Genomic DNA, 22,604 nt, shown 5'->3' on the forward strand with positions numbered 1-22,604 from the left:
CTGGTGATGTAAAATTAATTAATTTTTTTTTTTCATTCCGTAAGAAATAATCAGGTTCACTCAATCAAGATAAAAATAAGGATCTAGTCGGATTCACTATACTAAAGGTAATCATCCATGCTTGATTATTTATTTTTCCCCCGTATAAATTCAGACACAAAATTGATTCCCTTATATGAATAAACTCCCTTCGTTGAATGCCCAACTGATAAAGATGTTAATTTTAAAGAACATAATGCACAGAACAAACAACGAAAACACAAGATATTAGAACCTAAAGCATATTTTTCAAATTACCTTTTTTTTAAAAATGACAAACTGGCGACTTAATAACCAACAGACAGTCTGTTTAAAAATATAAAATGACATCCTTCGTGAACAATTTCCTCTCAAAGTCAAACTTAAGGAGCACCCTCTGTGAAATTTATCAAAACAAAAACAAAAAAAACCCACAACAAAACAAAATAAAAAAAAAAAGATGGCATTAAACAGATAGGAAATTGTGGATCGACTTTGAACCAGTGAAAATTTCTGTTACTTCAGGTTTTCACTGACCTGTGAAAAATTGAGAGCTCTGAATAAGACTATGATGAAAGAACTTTGCTTTCTAAAGAAAAAAGTATGTAATTTTTAGCATCACAAATGGTGTATTGATCATCAACATATAGTTCCATAAAAGTGCAAAGATTTGATTATATGTTGATTTTTCCTCTCCATAAACCATTACCTCATCACTAATGTTTTTTACCCTTGTCGCATTATGACCCAAGCATCATGATCTCATCACCTTCATTATTATTACTAAAAACACTATAATCTCCCTTGTCAATTGGAATATATTCTCTTGAAAATAAATATGACTGTATACTGAATAAATAATTCTTGGTGTTCAAATGCTTGTTCAGTAGTTAAAAAGACTTCACAATATTTTTCTGTATAATTTTCAGAGTTCAATATGTTAAAAGACTGTTTCAAATGGAATGGCTACATATGATAACAATATGTATGCAATTAATGTTTCTGCATTGTTTGTTTGTTTGTTTGTTGTTACGGATTTCAGTGCGCCTGCAACATATTTAAAAACTTGAGCTTTTATAAAGCGCAATATCCTCGAAACATGCTCAAAGTTCTTTACAAAGGGTCCCTGACCTACAGCAACACGTAACATGTAGAACGAGACACGACACCTGTTCAGCGATATTTTCAATTATTTTCTGACCGATTGCAACACTGTTAACGGCCAGGTATTCATTTGACACCGGAGTACGGTGAGAGAATGTGAGTAAAGAGTCTTTTCCAAGGCTTAACTATGTGCTGAGCGAGACGCGAACCCAAGACCTTCCAATCCGAAAGCGAGTGTCATACCACAGGACCAGACTGCCGCATTTAGGTTATATCTGCGCCAATAAAAAGTAAGAAAATGGGATAGTAAAAAAATTTTCTAGAATTACAATTAAAGCATAAAAAAAAAGTAAGACAAAGGGAAATTGGTTCAAATAGAGAACTTAATTTAAGATCACCTTAAAGTCTCATGCAGACACAAGCATAGGGTCTCATAACAGGCCTGTAAATGCCATTTTTCAAAAAGTCTGAAAAGTCTGAAAATTTTCGGTCATCATTTTCATAACAATTAGTATGTAATACATGGTCTTCTGATGCTAGATATGATGTATGATTGTTTGAAGATGACATGCACTTATATATATAGGTCTGATAACCCAATTCAACCAGAGAGAAAATAAAAGCAGCAACCATCTAGCAGAATCAGAAACGATATATTATAATAGACCAGATGATGACAATTGTATACAGGCTAGGGGTTATAAGTTTTCAAGCAAATACTGGTGATACTTCCATTTCAAGAAATGACATATAGCATCATTTTCGATGTAGCTAGCTTCAGTTGAAACTGCCACTGTTGATGGTTGAATAAAGGCAACCATAGCCAATTACTTTACTCCACCCCTCCCCCCCACCCCCCGAAGTTCAAACTGATGATGTTCAATTTTATCCCGGTTGATGATCGTGGTTAATCTGCTGCGAGGATACCAAGGATTGTTACTTTGGCAAGTCAAAGCAAGACAAAATACTAGCTTCGGTGGTGCTGCCAGGTGCACAAGCGTTCACTATCCAGTCAACAGATCGTGCTCCAAAGGAATCATAGTCAGCTCTTTTTACTTCAACTTGAAAGAAGTAGGGATGGACATTGTGATTCGTTTTCGTATTTGTGTACATGATCAGTGATCAGAGATAATGAAAGGGATTTGATAGCCTGGTATCTTATAACTGAGGCATGTTTTGTTGATGAGGAGTATTCACTAGCTGGTAGAGCACTGTGGTACAAGCGACCAGCTGGTAAACACTTGCGTAATGTGAAGCATCAGCTAAGCTAGCTTTTATCGCACTTTGCCTCACCTACGGAATATTCTTCCATCAACAAGCCTAGATGTGACTGAATATTATTGGCTTACTAATCAAGCGTTTTCATTGGCTACAAGTACAGGATGTCATTGGCCGGAAAGCAAGCGTTTTTCATTAAACCAGAAATTTTGCCAGGACTGTTTTGAAGTTCGTGATTACCACAATATTGATGAAGCTAAACAGGGTTTTTTATTAAAATGTATTTCCTTATTATGAGATTTTTAAAATAACAAATGATATATAGGGGAAAAAATGATGACTTGGAAACCATGTTGCTAAAGAGAGGATGCCATTACAAGAGGGCGGCATTGTATTTAATTTTCTTTCCTCAATACAACAAGAACCTTGTCCCTTAATAAATCACTTTTGAATTTCTTTTGGCAGTTTTTTTCCATTGTCTTTAAATAGAATATAACTTGTGCAATGAAGACACCTTGACCAGAATTCATAACCCTCTAAACCAGCAATGATCAAAGAGTAACAAATCAGACAGCTTCACCAAGATGTTTTCGCATGATATGAAAGAACTGTGTGTGACGCCCAAAATGTGAGTGAGTGAATGAAAGGTTCCTTTATTCCTCTATTGGTTAGAGTAAGTTTTGAGAGTATGTATAATTTTGTAAGCTTATAACAATGCAATTAATGGAATTTATAAGCAAAATTTTCCTGATATCTAAATGCAAAATAACTCAAAGACAATGATTTTAATGACAATGTTTGGTACCAACATAAGAGATTTCTCAAAGCATTGCTAATTTGTTTAAAATGGTAAAATCGACTGTGGTTGTGCAAAAGCAATTGTTGACCAGGTATCAATAACAAATCTATTAAGTATCATGGGAGATAACCCATTGCAGTGGTCGGGGAATTGATGGAGTGAATGACCTCTTGACCGAGGTGCAGGTAGAGTACTAAAAAATCGCCTGTGGGCCGTAGAAGAAAATTTCATTTTACTCTTTTATTTTCGTAATAAACAGGCACAAACCAATAACAGATCCCCAGGCGAAGATGAAATTCCCGCTGAATTGCTGAAATGCGGTACCCTCTCCCTGGATCTGAGCATTGCAAACATAATGAACAAAACATTCTCAACACACAAAGACTGGGACATAAACAGCGGTGTCCTAATTACAATACAAAAACCAGGAAAAACGAGAGGACCCGTAAACAACCTGCGCCCAATAACATTACTGAATACCATAAGAAAAACACTGTCAACTATTGTCCTCAACAGAATTAGACCGAAAATAGAAAAATATCTATCACATAGCCAAAGCGGGTTTCGCCAAGACCGAAGCACATCGGACGTTGTATGGACACATAAATGGTTGCAGCAAAGGCACTCAAAGAAAACATATCCATAACAATAACCGGAATCGATATGTCCGCAGCCTTTGATACGATCGACAGAGGAAAACTTTTGGAGATATTAACAGACATAGTAGACGAAGACGAGCTCCGAATAATCCGATTTCTCCTCAGCAACACAAAGATACAACCAAGGATATACGGAGCCACAAAACAGACGCAGTTCGAAAGTAACATCGGGACCCCCCAAGGAGATAGTCTGAGCTCGATTCTGTTCACAATATACTTAGAACACGCTTTGAAAGAAGTTCGAAAAGTCATTCCAAAACCAACGACTCATATTGAGAATGCAATCCCAAGAGAAATCGCCTATGCAGATGATGTAGATTTTATTGGATCAACACCAGCAAATATAGACATCATACAAAATACCCTCATGAAATATAACCTCCAAGTCAATGCCAATAAAACCGAATTTACAACAATATCGAGGAACAAAGAGGAATGGAAAAGAACAAAGAAAGTCGCTCACTAATTGGAGACACCGAGGATGTACAAAGAAGAAAAGAGCTATCAAACGCCGCACTCAGTAAACTCACCAATGTATGGATTAGAGGTGACAAAATAAAGAGAAAAACCAAACTGAAACTGTACCGTGCTCTTGTAAAACCGGTACTTCTGTATAACTGCGGCACTTGGGCGTTGACAAAATCCGAAGAAGAACATCTGGATGCCTTCCATCGCACACAGCTAAGAAGGGTACTGGACATCAAATACCCAAAAAAGATCTCAAATGAATCACTCTATAAGATCACAAAAGAAAGACCAATCTCCCTTGACATTTTACAACAACGATGGCAACTTTTCGGTCACATACTACGCAGGGACAAAAACATACCAGCTAACCAAGCCATGTCGGGATATTTCCAAAAACACGGGAACCTTTTCAGAGGAAGACCGATCACAACACTCCCTGTGATCCTAAACAAAAACCTCACAACACTTGGACAAAGCATTAGTCTCATAACGGCAGGGGACCTTGAAAATCTGAGAACCCTAGCAGAGGACCGGCAATATTGGAGACACCTCACACAGGAAATACTGGAAACAGCCAAGGCGACCCGATCTTTCGGTCGAGACGCGAAAGGCATCTAAGTCAAGTCAAGTAAGTCAAACCAATTATGACAATTACCCTAGACAAAATGTGTCATTGTCATGGTCATAAATTACTCCTCCATCAGCCTCCTATCAACTCCATTAAAACCTTGTTCATATGAATGAAATAAAAAATAAGTCATAGCAGTCCTTGCCAGAGACGTTGGCTAAAGACTTTTAAAGAGAACCAATACTTAAATCATGAAAAAGGTCTATTTATATAATGTAAAAGAGGTTTCCATAGTTTACATTACATTCAATGCACTTCAAAAAGCTTCAACTATTAATTACTATGAGCCATACCAAACTAAATTTCCATTTCATACAATTCAGTTTGGTATCTTTCTTAAGCATTCATGAATATATGTCACTGCAGATAAACAGTAACCCGTTTTATTCTTTAGTCAAGTGGGGTAATATATATTGGAGAGAAATATAAATGTAAACAACTGAGGTTACATGCAGATAATAAAGAGAATAAGAGAAAATGAAAAGTGAAAGAAAATTTATAATTAAGTCAATGTGTGACAGGGAAAAAAGGGGTGTGTGGAAGGGGGAGAGGAGAGACATAGAAAGAGCAAGGTGTGAGTGTACAAGGGAAGGAGAGAGAGAAGGGGGATTTTTTTTGTTTGTTTGTTGCTTTAGGTCTCTTCCAACACAATTGAGGTTATATGAGAGACCGCTGAAACAAAAAAACAAGCAATCTAACAAAAATAGTACAAATGTAAATCAAAATCATAACCTAAAGATATCATAAGCTAAATTATAAATAACCAAGAACAAACAGGCAGAAGATTTACAGAAAAAAAATATCCCCTGTCAAAAATACAATCACAAACCAAAGAAGCAGGATAGGCTAGTAAAGAGAAGAAGAAACGACATCACAATCGGATCGTACACCCATGCGAACATCATAGGTATATGATTCAAGGGTGATGCTCCCATCCAACCACCCGCAGAGAAGGGGGAAATAGAAAGACAATGTGATGAAATAATGAGATGAAATATAAACTAGAAACTGAAGGTTGATGCACAGATGACCAAAATAAGCAAGAAGTGTAATAATTGTCATGGTACAAGAATAAACTTCGATGCTTCAAGTTTTGATACCATGATGATTATTACACTTTTTTTCAACATTGTAAAAACATCCTCCATAGAAGGATAGTGGTTCTTTTCAAGACTGCGCCCACTAATTCTTAGCTAAGGTTTTTAAAAAATTATTTTATAATAATTCCTTATTTCTCTATCTCTTTTGTTTACTGAAGTTAGCCCTATTTTCTCTTTCTTTCAATTAAATATCTACAGTACTCTCTCTCTCTCTCTCTCACTTGGTAGTATGTATTATATGCCTTAACTAAAACGTAACACATGAGGGTTATTTTCATTGTCACTCATCTAGTTAATGATCATGTTCATCTCCGCTTGACTTTTGACTAAAATTTAGACAAAGTGCTGTATTGCCAATACAGCTGTATGAAAAATTGACAGGTTCTTCTCTCTAATCTTAAAAATACATGGAAATATAAAACTCACCATCGTCTTCAATTTCCTCGTGTACAATTTTGGCATCTGCTGGGTCAAATGCACCCGTCCTCATGACATAATCTGTGCTGAGTGCCATAGTATTTACCCAGTGAGCATGTCCTTCAAGACTGCGACAGAAAACACCCTGGATATTGTAAAAAAGCTGAATTATAAAGTGATGAAAGGGTCCTCAGTATAATTTAGGAAATGGCAAAGATATATATATATATATATATATATATATATATATATATATTATATATATATATAATATATATATATATATATATATATATATATATATATATATATGTGGTTTAACACATGGAGAGCAATACAGTGGTCTCAGTTTATAAATACTCCAGCTACAAGGACAATCCAGCTATAAGCACGCTCGAGAGGAGAAGCAGAATTTTTACAATATAAATTTACTCCCTCTATCAGTGCTATTAACATGTGAAAGTCTGAAAAATCAACCTCGTCCAATTCCCACCTAATTTACGATGGATTGTAACCTTTTATTAACAAAAAAGAAACAAGGGTCTTCACAATAGGGGAAACACGATAAAAACTTAACATTTATTCCATTATGGGACAGCGTGGCTCATTGGTACGGTCGTTGTATTGGAAAGGTACCGAGTCTGAATACCTGCCGCGCACCTAGCCCTAGCTCAGTTTGCGGCTGACACCTGGGTTATTCCTGTCTTTCTTTGGAATAGACCCTAAAGACAAATGGGAATTTTATTTTTTTAAATTATTATTTTTATTTGCCATATAAGTGGTTAGAGAAAGCAAAGATGACTACCAGTGATGATAATTGCAATTTGTCAAAAAAGAAGAAAAATTATCCGTCCATCAATCAATTCAAACAAAATCCAAAATGGCTCATTAAACCATAAATATTCAGGCGATATACATAATAACCCAATTATACACATCTCCGTTCTGAGCATAAGATATCTAAATATCATTTCAACCATACAATTTATAACACCAGCAATATTACTTAACTTCTTGGTTGTTGAAACCAAGTGGTTATACAACTTATTGTTAGACCCATGAATTTTAAATAAATTTCAGAATAGAAAAAAAGATTATTTGTTTCCAAAGTTCATTAAACTTCCTTATTGTAATATATTATTTCCCTATAATCAGATAGATATGATGGTATAATGAAAGGGAGGGGAAGTGAAGGAGAGAAAATGAGAGGATAAAGAGAGAGAGAGAGAGAGAGAGAGAGAGAGAGAGAGAGAGAGAGAGAGAGAGAGAGAGAGAGAGAGAGAGAGAGAGAGAGAAAGTACTTTACCAGAATATTATATGGATTTATATCTCTCTCATTTTAGTTAGAAGTGTTTTAAAATTCTATATTTATAAATATATAAATACATAAAATAAATAAATAAAAGTCCTTAAAGCATCATCTGCTCCGATCCCTTTTCCCTGTCCTGTTGAACATGATCTTATCCAAGACGTGTCAATTTCGACACTTGGTGCAAGCCTGAATAGAGTAGTGTCATAAAACTGGGAGATTCTACAGAATTTCATGCAATTGAACACAGGTGTCAAATTTTGACATAAGATATGATGGCGTTGATTTTTCTACCATAGTGTTCCCCATTCATTAAATATTTAAACAAACCTGGAGACATGTCAAACCTGGAGACTATGCTAAAACAATTCCCCCCCCCCCCCCCCCCCAAAATGGATTTTATTTTACCGACATACATGAACACATACATGAACACCGGATATGACAGCAAAAATGTTTGAGCACGCTTATGAAAAAGAACTTCATTTATAAGCACGCTCAAATTTCTGACCATACTTTAAAATTACAAAATGTACAGAAAATGAGTAAATAACTATAAAAAAATACCATTTTTTAAATACAAAAGATTGAGAATATATTGTTCACGGATACCATTAAAATGCTCTGCAAGTTCACACCTTATATGCTGCTATTCCTCACATTACTTCCCTTGCACAAAGCAATTACCACCTCAGCGATGAAAAGGTATGCATATCCGCCATAAAATCTTCACGTAATAGTCAGACTTAGCAGCTCATTGAAACAGTGGGCGGTTAAGCACCCTGCCCACTTGTGGTGACATTGATACAGTGCTGATAGTGGGGTAAGGGAAGGGACCGCTCAGACTGTCACCAGATATGATCATAATTAAAAACCGATCAAGACAGTCATTCACAGAGGTGTTAAATGTGCTTACGATGGGAGATATGAAGACAATGTTCGCACATGTACTCTCTGTCTGTGACATTCCAGATAAGTCTATTTTATGCTGCATACCTGCACTCTGCACCAACAACTTCACATATTAAACACGCAATTAAAACCATCAGACTTTATCTTTAACTAATGGTCGAGAACAGAATCATAACCAGTTTTTAAAAAAGAGGATTACATAAACATCCAATCAAAGTCAAACAAGCAACAATCATGCCTCTTTACCTCTTGTCTCGCACATAAGACAATGTGCAGTCACATATTGTGACAGAAACAAAAGGGTTTGTCTAACCTATAAAATCGAATTTAAAAGAGAATTTTTAAAAATCTAGAAATGATCTCTTAATGGACCAATGGCAGTTCCAAGTCTGCAACCTGGTACATACCACCATGTATACATTTGGGACCTAAGAATAAAAAGCTATTGTTACTGTAATATAGCCATTATCATAGACTTTGCAAAAAAAAAAAAAAAAAATCTGAATCCGCCTATAAACATGATCCAACTATAAGCATGCACTACTTGATTCCAGGGGACTGTGTTTATGAACGGAGACCACTGTAAGACAAAACGACCATTTATCAACTTAAACCTGAAGTTCAAACTCGTGATCATTATTCTCTAAAAAGAAAAAAAAGTTAAAGCTTAGAGATTGTTAAAGTATGTTAAAGTAATCTGACATTTGCACATAAAAACTTTTATTGACACATGGAAGACTGCCAAATGATTTATAAATATAAACAAAGGAATAATTCAAAACTTTTATACAATTCAATACTGACACTCTTATAGCTTTGATAAAAATCTCATTGTTGTTCCAAACTTTAATTTTTTCATGCCTGATGTAGACTCAATTAATCATTATCTACGAACAAACCATAATAAAAATTATCATTTGCATCGATATGATCATAAACATTATCTTACATCGCTTGCTCGCCAGACTTTAATGCTCCGGTCATGGGAGGCTGTGTAGAGCAGGTCAGATCCTCCCCATTTGACTTGTGAGATGTGTACCATGTGACCAGATATCACCATGTGAACATTGAAGTGGATCACATCCCATATGCGCACTGTTAGATCCTGCCAAATATACCCCCAAAAAGTGAAAGTTATGAAAAAATCGAAATATTGCATTTAAATGAATCATATACCAATAACCACACTAATTGGCAATTGTCAGTTTGGATTTTAATAAAAAATATTTAATCAAGTTTAGAATAAAACTCTCTTGTGAGTGTGTTGAATGCCTCTTGATGAAAAAATCTCTAAATCATTGAATTGTTTTTAAATTATTGGACATACAATTGTTTTAAAATTTAGATGTTGTGAGTTGTCCTGTAATGATGAGGATTTCTTCCACTTTACTTTCCTTTCACCTCATCTTTTACAACTGAAGCTTTGAAAAAATAGATATGCTAAAGTAATCAAATGTCCTCTCCCATCCAAAATTGTGTGAAACAACTGAAACATTTTAATAGAAGGCACATACGTACCTTTGATGAACTGGCAAGATATCTTTGATCTGGATCGCTAAAGAAATTTTTTTAAAGAAAAGAAAGTTCAAAATTTTTTTAAACATTTCATTAAATAATGTTACATCCCCCCAAATTAAATAAAGCAACTTATGATAAATTAAAAATGATGGAATATATCACAGATTACCAGATAATATATTGACATCATAATATCATATATACATAATTTGAAGAATACATTTATTTCGTGCTGTTTCAGTCAAGCCACATTACAATATATCATCTTACGCCTTAACCTTTTACGAATGGAGTTCAACTTTACACTTGATTTAACATAATGTCTTGTCATTTTCACTGAGAGAACAGTAACAGTGATGCAACAAAGATTTTATCTTATGGCTTTGGGGGCTCATCAATGTGGTACAATATCTCATCTTGGAACAAAAGCGATTGATGGTATGCCTGGTAAGTGACTAGATGGACAATAAAAATCAGGGCCCTAATATTGTGTCTTTGGGTGAGCACTTTACCTAAATTACCATACTCGATTTAAGTGAGAATGAGCACCTGGATACATGGATAAGGCATGCCCTAAGAATGCCAATAAACAACTTCAACAGACCTGCCAACCTTCCCAGAATGAAAAGTGTATTCTATGACCCTAAAAAGTGTATTACAGTAATTTGGTTACTATAAAGGGAAATAATCCATTGTCAAAGATGCTTTTCAAATCAATTTTCACTTAAAATTTTCTATTTAATATGTGGTAAAAGCATATATGTGGTATTAAAATTAAATAAGCTTACATACATATTCAGCAAACACAAAAGGTCAAAAAATATTGTGATGTACAACATGGTATATTTAAAAATTGCATCAAAAGGTCATCATTATTCAATGTCTATTGCATCACAAATCATTATCAGTCACACACTCCCCCCCCCCCCCAAAAAAAAAAAAAGAAAAAAAATTGTACTAAATCCTTTGGCACATATTTGTGCAAAGTCGAATCTCTGTTAAAGGCTTTTACTCATTCACTCACCAAACTCAGGTGTAAAATAAGCACCTGGCTGTCAGGTGACAGTATTATCTCAGTCAAAGAAAAATTGTAATAGCAGCTTGTCTTGTGCTACATTCTAAGTATTTAAGTGTTGCTTTGTGTAAAGTACTTTGAACACATGAAGTCGATTTTGCGCTGTATAAAGATTCAATTTTTAAAAAAAAAATATTTTTGCATACTTAATTCATAATATACCTAATTCTATTTCAATGTAATGCAGTTCTGATAATGAGTACATATTGTGACATCTGCATTACTTACAGATGTAAAGGTTTCCATGCTAACGATGAAACATAATTCTTATGACCTGTCAATGGCTTAGAAATCTGTTTTCCTGTTTTGGGGTTCCACAAACACACCTGAAAAGGGAAAAATACTTTTAATATACAATCATATCTGGATATAGAAAAATTTCATTGCAGTAAATTTCCTTTTAGAGTTAACTTATTTTGGAATGACTTAATTTCATTTTACATATTTTGACAGACCAAAATAAATGAATAAAAGAATGTGTCACTTGGTTATCTTTGCACAGGTGACACAATATCCCCAATTCTGCTACTCTAAAGATAGAGTTGGTGACTGAACCAATGTCATGCAAGACACAAGACATGGAGACTGCCTGTCGATTAAATCTTAAATCATAGCAAACAACTTTTCAAAGAGCAAAATCAGCACATCCAGGTATACACAATCATTTTTACCCCACCTCGGCATTGTAATCCATATCTTCAATCTTCAATGGCTTGTATTTGCAAATGGCCCCACGAGCCCATCACTGCAAATGTTCAATTACAATCCAATCAAAACAAAGAACAGTCACAGATTACTTTGACGAGCAAATGCATTCAACACTGTTTTGAAAGTTTCCAAGCATGTCCGGAATTCATTATGTCCGGTGGCAGGACATTCCAGTCATTTATTGCTCATGGGAAAAAGTTGTGTTTGTATATGTCTGTTCTTGTAAATAGTTGTATGTATTATGATGCTTTATATCTACGTGTAGCGTACCTATTAATTATAACAGTATGCAAATATCTAAAATTTTAATTGTTTTTACGTTTTACTAGCTTCAACATTAAAAAGGATATTTTAACCCAAGTAAAAAGGAAAATGACAGATTATATTTAAATCTAGTTGACAGCAATAAGACACACAGGGAACAAGTTCAACAAAGACCAGAAGCAGATCCAAGAGCAAAATATTCTTGTTGCTAGTCTGCAACCATCTTACTAAAGTCCCAAATTGATACAACCACTGTATTTTCCAACAACATAAGTGATACACTCAACTGTCAACTGAGGCATCAAATTGGTATTATTTCAAAATCAACTGGAAAAGGAAAATTGAGTTGGATTTTTAAATATCAGTTTAAGGAAATAATAATAATTAGTCGAAGAAAATTCACTCTTCTAAATGAAGCTATTTATTTTGTCTCAAATTTTTTCAGTAAATCTTGAAATTCAGGTTTGTGCATCAGGTTCACCCCTACACAATACTGGTTTGGGATGATTGGTGACAAATGTTAACACTATAAACCCACCAATAACAAAACATAAACCAGAGACTTGTTTCCCCTCTCAGCATAAGACTCTGGATAGGGCTCAGGTGAAATCAAATGATATCTCTCCAGAAAAAGGACAAAAAGGTGCATGGTAAAGACAAAGTTTATCGGAGGATCAATGAGATGACAAGACTGTGGAATGACGAGGAATCAATTGACTGACATACAACTCGCCTTAAGAGGAATTTCATCCGCCACTAAAATGAACCTTAATAATCTTAGTATCAACATAAAGACTGCTGACTTAAAAGTAGGGAGTGTGTACACTAAAATCAAGTTTCTTCAAGAAACTGGAGGAACATTTTCCTGAACTATTCCACGCTGAATATCAAATAAGCACAACTTTGTCTTGATACAATTGATAAGTTTAAAGAATAACTTAATGGTTGTTTACTGGTGAACATTATTAAAACTGTTTAAAGAAGATAATTCTATTAAAATGAAATTTTCCGAGGCAAAAGTACAATTCATTATATTCTGACCCAACTGCATTAATATAGAAATGCATTTTCCCCTATAATTATTAAGTTGTAGCCATAAAAGTGTTTTATGATATACTAGCAAATAAGTTCCTAGGTTTAGGTTTAATATAAGAAAAGTTAGAAATGGAGGAGGAAAAAAGAGTAGGTGAAAAAAACAAGAGATGGAACAGGACGAGGAAAAGAAGAAGAAGAAGAAGAAGAAGAAGAAGAAGAAGAAGAAGAAGAAGAAGAAGAAGAAGAAGAAGAAGAAGAAGAAGAAGAAGAAGAAGAAGAAGAAGAAGAAGAAGAAGAAGAAGAAGAAGGAAGATGGGCTAAGAGGAAAAAATAGGCTGAAAAAAAGAAGAGGGTCATAAACTTTTGATGACTTTAATATAATCCTTTGCCCACCTTTCCCCCTTTACAACCGGATGCTAACTTTCTTCCATCAAAAGACCATGCAACACAAAGAATCCAGTGCTGATGACCTGAGGGAAAAGCATAAAATAAATGGAAGTTATAAATCAACCCAATTGCATTTAACGATTCCTCTGCACCAAGGAGGATTTTGACAGGATTTGGAAAATGAAGAAGTTCGGTTTAAAAATGAAAAAGGTAAACATTATGGAATTTGAGATGTTGGCATTTTCAGAAACTACAATCCTTAAACTCTATAAATGCATTGACTCAATATAAATATTGAGCATAAGTTGTATAAAACAATATTAAAGACAGCAACTCTCAATTAGTAGACATTCAAAACAAGAGTTAACTTGACACTTGAGATATCTTTTTTCCTAGACTCAATAAAACTCATTTGCTTTGTCAATGTTATGTAAAATAACAATGGAAAAAGTGTGACTTTTTTTCCTCGTAAAAGCACAAATTGCTGCGGAAGTTCCTGAATTTACCAACAAAGAATGTCAAAAACTGTCTACAAAGATTAGCCTTCCTTTAACAAGACAAATGCCCACTACTAATTGATTTTAGCTGATAAGTTGGAGCCTTATGTCATTAATAGGCCAACATTTCTTTAAGTGTTTTATGCAGTCATGCAACCCACATGATATCATGTGCATACTTGTATGTCTATGCGTTTGATACACCCATGTGCTCATACTTTTATTGTTAAGGATGTAAGTCATTACCAGCTGAGTTCAACCCCTCTTCCTCAAGATGTCCTCTGACCAAACAAAAAACTACTACAAGGATCAGACCAATTTTTTTATTTGTAACCTCGTTAGTTGATGCATTTGCAATGGGCTGACAGTGAATAGTAGTTAGAAGCTTAATGGACTTCTTTTGAAATAATTGAATTTTTTTTGTTTGTTTGTTTGTTGCTTTAGGTCTCTTCCAACACAATTGAGGTTATATGAGAGACCGCTGAAACAAAAAAACAAGCAATCTAACAAAAATAGTACAAATGTCAATCAAAATCATAACCTAAAGATATCATAAGCTAAATTATAAATAACCAAGAACAAACAGGCAGAGGATTAACAGGAAAAAAAATATCCCCTGTCAAAAATACAATCACAAACCAAAGAAGCAGGATAGGCTAGTAAAGAGAAGAAGAAACGACATCACTATCGGATCGTACACCCATGCGAACATCATAGGTATATGATTCAAGGGTGATGCTCCCATCCAACCACCCGCAAATAATTGAATTCTTCCGCCAATCTTCCAATGCCAGTTCTTTACTCATCCCCCATCCCTCTCTGTCCAACCAGCTCCTTGAACATTGTCAGCTGTACTGTCAGCCAATTCTACACTTTTGGTATTTGAAATAATTTTTCATAGATTAAAAAGAAACAAGGTATTTAAATGTATTGAATTTCATTAAATTGGATCTTCTACTTTTTAATGTTACATATCCTTTAAGCAGTAAATTGTTGCACATTCGGTTCTTGACGGAGCATAAAACTGAGACATAATTGCAGGCTTAAAACAAGGACATTTGATATTTACAAATTGTAGATTGGGATAGAAATGATGACCTAGGTGGACTAATTGAGAACCTTGGATATTAGTGTCCTGATGAATGCATCAATTCATAAATTAAATCACATATTCAAGCAATACAGAGCCAAAAGTTTTCATCCAATAAAGCTACATAAATGTCACTGTCTTATACATCATTTTAAAAAAATAATGAGACAAAAATAACAAATGTTTGCCTCCTTACCTTTACATCTGAATTGTGGTGTCTCTGTCGTGATATCCCAAAATCTAACTGTGGTGTCACCTGATCCACTGGCAAGATGTCTATAATAATTCAATACAATATTTTTATTCTCCAAACATAAATCATTTTTCTTTTTAAAAAGAAGATCAGGTTCAAGTGCTTTTTTGTCAATGAACTATCTAAAAAAATTTTAACAAAAAAGATTATTGCAAAGATCTTCATGTGTGTTTGGTGTCAGTATGACGCCATTTCAAATAATTACTAAAATTGCTCATGTTCTTTCAGTATACAGAGTACAAAATTCTTTTATACGCCTATAAATGTTTTACTAAGGTGGGTCCTTCTTAACTATTAGACCTCATTGACATCCGTATATTTCATTAGAAATCTTTCACTTCAGTTTTCTCTCCACTCACCCCCCAACAGTTAATTTATGCATTCAACCCACCGTCAATGACGGAGAGACCTCCATGTGGTTATGTCATAACAGATGTCCAGAAAGTGAGGAATGGCCGTAATTATCCCTGCAGGTAGAATCACCGCTTGGGTTTCATTGTCAGCCAGGAAATCGGACAATTTTCATAAAATCATTATTTTTACACTGCAATTGACCATACACTTCTATATTTTTCTATTTTATATCGATAGAAATGCCACATTTTCACCTTTAAAACGCAATTATTTTCATTGATATCAGGAAATGGCGAGTGTACTTTATTCTTCCTTGAACAATCTATATTTTTCTTTTTAAAAATCAACACGAAAAATTTATATTTAATGAGTTTTTTTTACCCTAACCAATAATGGACAATATAAGAGTAATAATCTACCTTTAATATGTTTTTTTTTTTTTCAAATTTTTTTAATGAAAGGTTTTTGCACAATTGGTTTGTAAATACATCCTGTATATTTCCTTGTTGGCTAACAAAATAAGTATTCAGACTAAATTAATCTAAAGACTAAATTCTAATTCTAGTGGTGTTTAATATAAGAACATGAACAGGAACACGAACATGATGTTAATGTTGTTATTTGATCGTGATGATGAAGATGATGCTGTTGATGTCGCTGCTGCTGCTGATAATATGATGATGATGATGTAGTAGTAATTTTCCTTATAATTAAATACGGCCAATAATTGCAGAAATATACCTAATACTGTAATTAATTAATAATTTTAATAAATTGTCTAGAGTGCTACAATCATTTTTACACATAGATAATTTTTTCCAAAATGTCATTTATTTCTGCAGTATAGCTCATGGTATAGTTCTTTAAAAATTTATCTCATGAAATGAAAATGAAAATTTCATTAAATAATTTTCAGAATATGCATAGCATTCTGACATTAATAATAATACAAAATTGTGATACTTCATAACCTTTTGAGACATGTGGTTATAAGCAAGTTAATTAGTTTAAAAACCTGCATTTTAAAAAAATAAAAAAATTTTCTTTCAACTTTCAACAGACATAATATAAATACCTGCCATCAGGACTAAATGCTACAGATAGCACAGCATCTGCATGTCCTTCCAGTGTACTAGTGCACCTGGTGACAGCACGCACACGAAACACAGCCTGGGGTTGGTATACAATCTCAATCGCTGATTCTGTTTTGGACAATGTCTCTGCTCCTACAGCTTTAACAAGTGTCTCTACGATCTCTACTCCATTTACAAAAAATGCATAAGGAACCTTTTCTTCCTGACAAGCAAAAGAAATAATAATAAAATTTAGTAAATATTATAATTTAAGTAGATAATTTATAAAAACAAAAAACCAAAAAAAAACAAGAGTTGATGATTTTTTCAACTTTTATAATTTTCATGGAATCAAATTTTCTGTTGTTGAAATTTAAAGTTATTTCCTCAATCTTTATCAAATGCAGTATAAATAAATACAGACCACTCTGCTTACACACTACACATTCCCGAAAAACAGATTTTTTTCTATATAACCACTCCAATTAATCGCACACCTTCTCTGCTTAATCGCTCCACCTTGAATCCATCTTGAATGAACAAAAATATCTAAAAATACACAAAAATAGTTATGAAAATGTGTTTCCCACTGAACCATTTTCGAATTATAATATCGTATCAGGCATGAAAAACTTTCCCGTCATCGCGATTCCACTGTCTCTCTGACCCCGACTAGGTCAGATGTGCAATGCTTGTTGACAATAAAGGATTACCTAACAGGACGGGCTATTTGACTCAGCACTCGCCATCTGCATCACTAGGTGTGAAACGTGATTGCAGTCCACTCAATGCCGGGTGTTCATTTACATTGTCTGATCATTCAATTGCAATTCTCTGCCTGTACATTGTTTTCCTCTTCTGGGCCGTGCACAATAAGAAAGGATTACAGAAAAGACTGTTTTGATTGATCCATACAGTTCCTGTCCATATTGATACATTCAAATATGAGTCTTTTGAATAGTTTCTCCCCATATGTTCATTTAATGAACAAAGCCGACAAATAGATTTAAAGAAATCAAAATTTAGCCAATAAATGACCTTATACGGTCAACGCCTTCTTTGAAAAAAAAACCCCAAAAGACTGCACCATTTATAAAAGATCGTGTCATCAACATTTACCATCATTACAACATTGGCTTCCCTAAAGCGCAGAGATATAACTCTTCAACAGAAACTTTAATTAATTGCGATGCAGAATCAGTTCCAAAGCAATCTCAGGGTGAGTTAGCTACGAAGTATGGTGTATCAAGAACCCGAGTCTCTCGTTTGCTTAAAAAAAAAACAAGGATGACGTTGCAGTCAAAGTGAGTAACTGATCAAATCTGGGACGTAACTACAGAGAAATGGCCAGCAAAGTGTCGTTGAAAAAGAATCAGTCATGTGGATGGGTGATAAGTTAAACCAAGGCACTCTACTGCCTTGAGACCTAATCAAGCAAAAGGCAACTGAACTGGCATCTACACAAGGCACGACTTTCTCCCCATCAGAAGGCTGGCTCATGAGATGGAAAGGTCGACACAATGTCTTGTTTAAAAAAAGAACATGACAAAAACGTGATGCGGATGCTTTACGATTACTATTCTTACAAATAATGTCACAATTAGTTGTTGATAAAACATGAAAAAAAAGAGAAAAAAAAAGAGAAAAAAAAAGAACCCCACCCCCCAAAAAACAACCAAAGATAACAAAAAAAAAACAAAACAATCAACAAACAATAACCAAAAAATAAATAAATAAAAAAACAAACAAAATTAAACCCCTTCCAATGAGGTCATATCTTGAACATGTGACGGTCCCAGAAAACTCAGAAACTATGAATAGCACATGGAATCAGGTTCTTAGATCCTATTTTGAGCTTCTCCGCTTAATGGACACACTAACCTAAACACCTGAGGGTGTGTGATTAAGCAGAGTCGATTGTATTGACAAAGCTTTCCTTTTAAACAAGGAAAGATAAACTTTGTTCAAACTGTTGTTGAATTTATTTTAAAGTACAAAAGTAAAATCAAGGATCTCACATTTTTAATGACAGCATCACAAACGAGTTGCAGTTTTTCTCTGTTTATATCTGTTGGCAACTCAAAAGGTGATCCCTCTGAGTCTCCACTCTCTGACTTGAAGACACAAAGGATTCTTTTTTCTTCACCATCAAAGGACATCTCTCCACTATTTTCACTGTGAAATGAGGTATAATAAAAATGATTTATCTTTTGCAAGCAAATGGATGAGGCCAGGGACAGGTGTTGACTGAGTTATTGCAGTACGACCTTTTCTGTTGTTGGCTAGGAGAGGTTTTAAACACCCAGAGACAACACTAATCTTGATGAAATTTGACACAAACAAAACATACTTATGATAATTGGCAAAATGCTTCTCTGTTGTTTATTTTTCATTTTATGCTCTCCAAAGCTTTTAAAAAAATGATTTTAAAGGAAATAGTTTTTTTTTTAATGCAGCAATTTTCATGAAACTAAAATATTCATTGGACTCATTCAATATCAGCGTGAACCACACCAAATAAGAAAGCTTGATCTTAGCTCTTCAAAATTATTCAGATACTGGGAAAAATTATGTCAGTGATTAAAAGAAATAACAAAGTGACTAGATATCGTTCTAATAGGGCAACACCAAACATTGCTCTGATACAGTGACACCTAGCATAACATTAGATATCGCTTTAATAGGTGACACCTCAAGTAAAACTAGATTGATTGCTCCAGCATGTTGGTAATGCAAAAATATAGTCACTCACGCTATAAAAGAGAAAACATCTATATATCTTGGGGTTTTTTCTGCTAATATATACATTTAAAATAAAATAAAAGTGGCAATAATCAATTTGAAAAAAATTCCTATAAATAAACACAAATAAATATCTCCACAAGTAATGTGGATCTGCGCCAGGGTGGTTAAGCTGTTTGACTCTTGAATGGAAGGTCCTGGGTTCAAATCCCAATGGCAACATTGCCTCTTGAGCCGCGAGGATTCAGAAAGACTTAAGTTGGTAACCCAAATAAATGAAATCCAAAGTCCCAGAACTGTCTTCACCACCACATGCATAATGAAAACACAACCCGTAAAAATTGAGTTAAATGATAATGCAGTGCCGCATGTAACAACTGTACCAAGGCGTATACCAATCCAATTATTGGAAAAGGTGAAAAGGGAATTAGAGAGAATGAGAAGCATGGGGAAAATTGAAGAAATAACAGAACCAACGGAATGGTGTGCACCCATTGTTGTTGTTCTAAAACCTGGAAGTGATCAAATTAGACTTTGCGTTGATTTGACTAAGTTAATTAAAGCAGTCAAAAGAGAAAGATTTACACTAACTACAATAGATGACATAGCGAACAAGTTAGCAGGAGCAAAGTATTTTAGTCAAATCGATTGTGCCTCCAGATTTTGGCAAATACCCTTAGAGGAAAAGAGCGCAAAACTGAACAATCTTCATGAATTCGAACATTCAGCATTTGATGGACTGTTTTGAATCGGCATTGAATGATATACATATACTAGGAATAATACATGAATGTCTGTGATAGGTAGGCTGAATTCGTTTGGATTAAATTACAAGATCAAGACCAAGTTATTTTTTATAACTTAAAAGGAGAGATGTCACATAATTAGGTTATATAGTATCATATTATAATTATAGTAATCGAGTACACCGTCACAGGGTGGATTAAAAAGTTGAAATAATAAACGGTTAGGATTTGGATGTTCAAGCAGAATAGACTTGTCTGTTGACTCTGTCATTGATTTAATAACACAGAATCCCACAATATGACATATTGTTGGCAAAGACAGATTTTATCAAATAGTTGTGTTATCGCGAATACTCCGTGTTCACTTTTGCACTTTGTGCTGCACTATCAAAGAAAGAACAGAAGTAAACCTAAATTATAACAAAGCCAAAGTCTCAAGATGGGAACAGAGGTTAAAAGACAGGATAGCACAAACTCAAGATGGGAATAAAAGACAGAGCGCCCGCACTGGCAAAAGAAAGCCAAAAAAAAATAATAAAAAATAAAAATAAAAAATAAAAAACTCACATTCATCATTCACACAGACACTTTCGCAAATAACCAGCTCTTTCATATGACATTGGTTTCAAGTGTGTGAGTGTGTTAGTGTTACATTTAAATTTAGAATTTTTGTTAATTGTTAGTTAAGTTAAAGACTGTGATTATCCCCAGACACCAATTTCGTTATCCCCAGACACATATTTGAAACTCCGCTCTTCTAAACAATTATCCACATTCCAGAATATGGAATGTTTCCGAATGCACATAGAAATAAGGAAAGTTAATAAAACATCTATAAAAACATAAAATTAACCAACATTAAATCAGTTGTTACTACATATACACCATATGCGTCGACTTCGAAGTTGGTGTCATGGCCGAATGGTTTAGTCGTCTGCCCTTTAAGTTTTACCAGAATCGACGTTGCGGGTTCAAATCCTGGTTCCACCACTTTTTTTTTTTTTACATTCCGTAAACTGTCTCTCTCTCTCTCTTAGTTCCTTTCTAGTTTCTAGCAAATTGTCATAATCGTCCCCACTCCGATCTCAAAAAGTGTCTAAAAAGGATAAATAATTAAAGAGCAAACAAACAGAAAGATTGAGAGAGCGACCAAATGGTCAGATAGAGGAGAAAAAAACAAACAATAATTTTTTTTTAATGAAAACAATTTTAAGAAATTCATGCTCAGAAACGGTTCAAAAGGTCAAACAAAAGGGAGAAAAGAATAGACTCGCACAAAAAAAAAAAGAAGTGGGGGGAGGATGGATGGGACATTTATCCCTTGTAACGTTCTGTAAAAAGACGGAATCTAAAAAAAAGAAAGTGGCGGAACCAGGATTCGAACCAACAACGTCGATTCTGGTAAAACTTCCAGGGCAGACGATTAAACCATTCGGCCATGACACCAACTTCGAAGTCGACGCATATTGTGTATATGTAGTAACAACTGATTTAATGTTGGTTAATTTTATGTTTTTATAGATATTTTATTAACTTTCCTTATTTCTATGTGCATTTGGAAACATTCCATATTCTGGAATGTGGATAATTGTTTAAAAGAGCGGAGTTTCAAATATGTGTCTGGGGATAACGAAATTGGGGGATAACGAATTTTCATTATCCCCAGACAGGTGTCACAGCGACATAGGCACTTTGATAAGATTTTCAAACTCAAAATATATTGATTTGACACAGTCAGGGGGATGGGACTTGAAAAAACATAAAATTTGATACCTTATTCGTTTCTCTACGACCTACGGAGTTATTTATATTTTTCTATTGAAATTTTTTTGTCAATTTTACAGAGAGAATCTGTGATCTCACCAGTGCCTCAAAACCAGCATCTCGCGACGATCCGGAAATTTTGAGTTTTGCAGTCAACATGGCCCACTTATTGTTTTCAGTAATTTTGTTTCAACGAAAAATAAATGGCAAGTGTTAGGTATCATTTTAAAGGTCAGAAAATAAGCTTTATTTTCATTTAAATCATTTTCATGGATGGAAAGTATGGAAAAAATTAAGGATAAATGGAAAAAAATATGAGGTTTTTGCCCTAAAAAGTGGGGTTGATGGCGGGTAAAATAAAATAATGAGCGAGTGTATCAATTTTGATGAAATTTGGCAGAGATATTCTTCAATTAATTGTCTATCAATGTATGAAGTATAATTAAAGGAACTGTGTTTTCAGTCC

General features: G+C 34.3%; 1 protein-coding gene across 1 annotated transcript in view; it reads right to left on the minus strand.

The window, feature by feature from the left end:
* Nucleotides 1-22,604, minus strand: part of LOC144968869 (notchless protein homolog 1-like) — a 69,534-nt gene that overhangs the window by 45,062 nt on the left and 1,868 nt on the right. Inside the window, exons 2-9 of the mRNA XM_078907663.1 lie at nucleotides 18,905-19,061; nucleotides 16,889-17,109; nucleotides 15,403-15,482; nucleotides 13,626-13,702; nucleotides 11,454-11,551; nucleotides 10,151-10,187; nucleotides 9,582-9,737; nucleotides 6,421-6,556 (exon numbers count right to left, since the gene is read on the minus strand). Coding sequence (XP_078763789.1) covers nucleotides 6,421-6,556; nucleotides 9,582-9,737; nucleotides 10,151-10,187; nucleotides 11,454-11,551; nucleotides 13,626-13,702; nucleotides 15,403-15,482; nucleotides 16,889-17,109; nucleotides 18,905-19,061 — 962 coding nt within the window. The remainder of the gene's footprint in view (nucleotides 1-6,420; nucleotides 6,557-9,581; nucleotides 9,738-10,150; nucleotides 10,188-11,453; nucleotides 11,552-13,625; nucleotides 13,703-15,402; nucleotides 15,483-16,888; nucleotides 17,110-18,904; nucleotides 19,062-22,604) is intronic.

This window comes from Berghia stephanieae, chromosome 3 (genome assembly GCF_034508935.2).
Source record: "Berghia stephanieae isolate SIO BIC M18660-M18661 chromosome 3, UCSD_Bste_1.3, whole genome shotgun sequence".
In the NCBI taxonomy this organism is placed as follows: domain Eukaryota; kingdom Metazoa; phylum Mollusca; class Gastropoda; order Nudibranchia; family Aeolidiidae; genus Berghia; species Berghia stephanieae.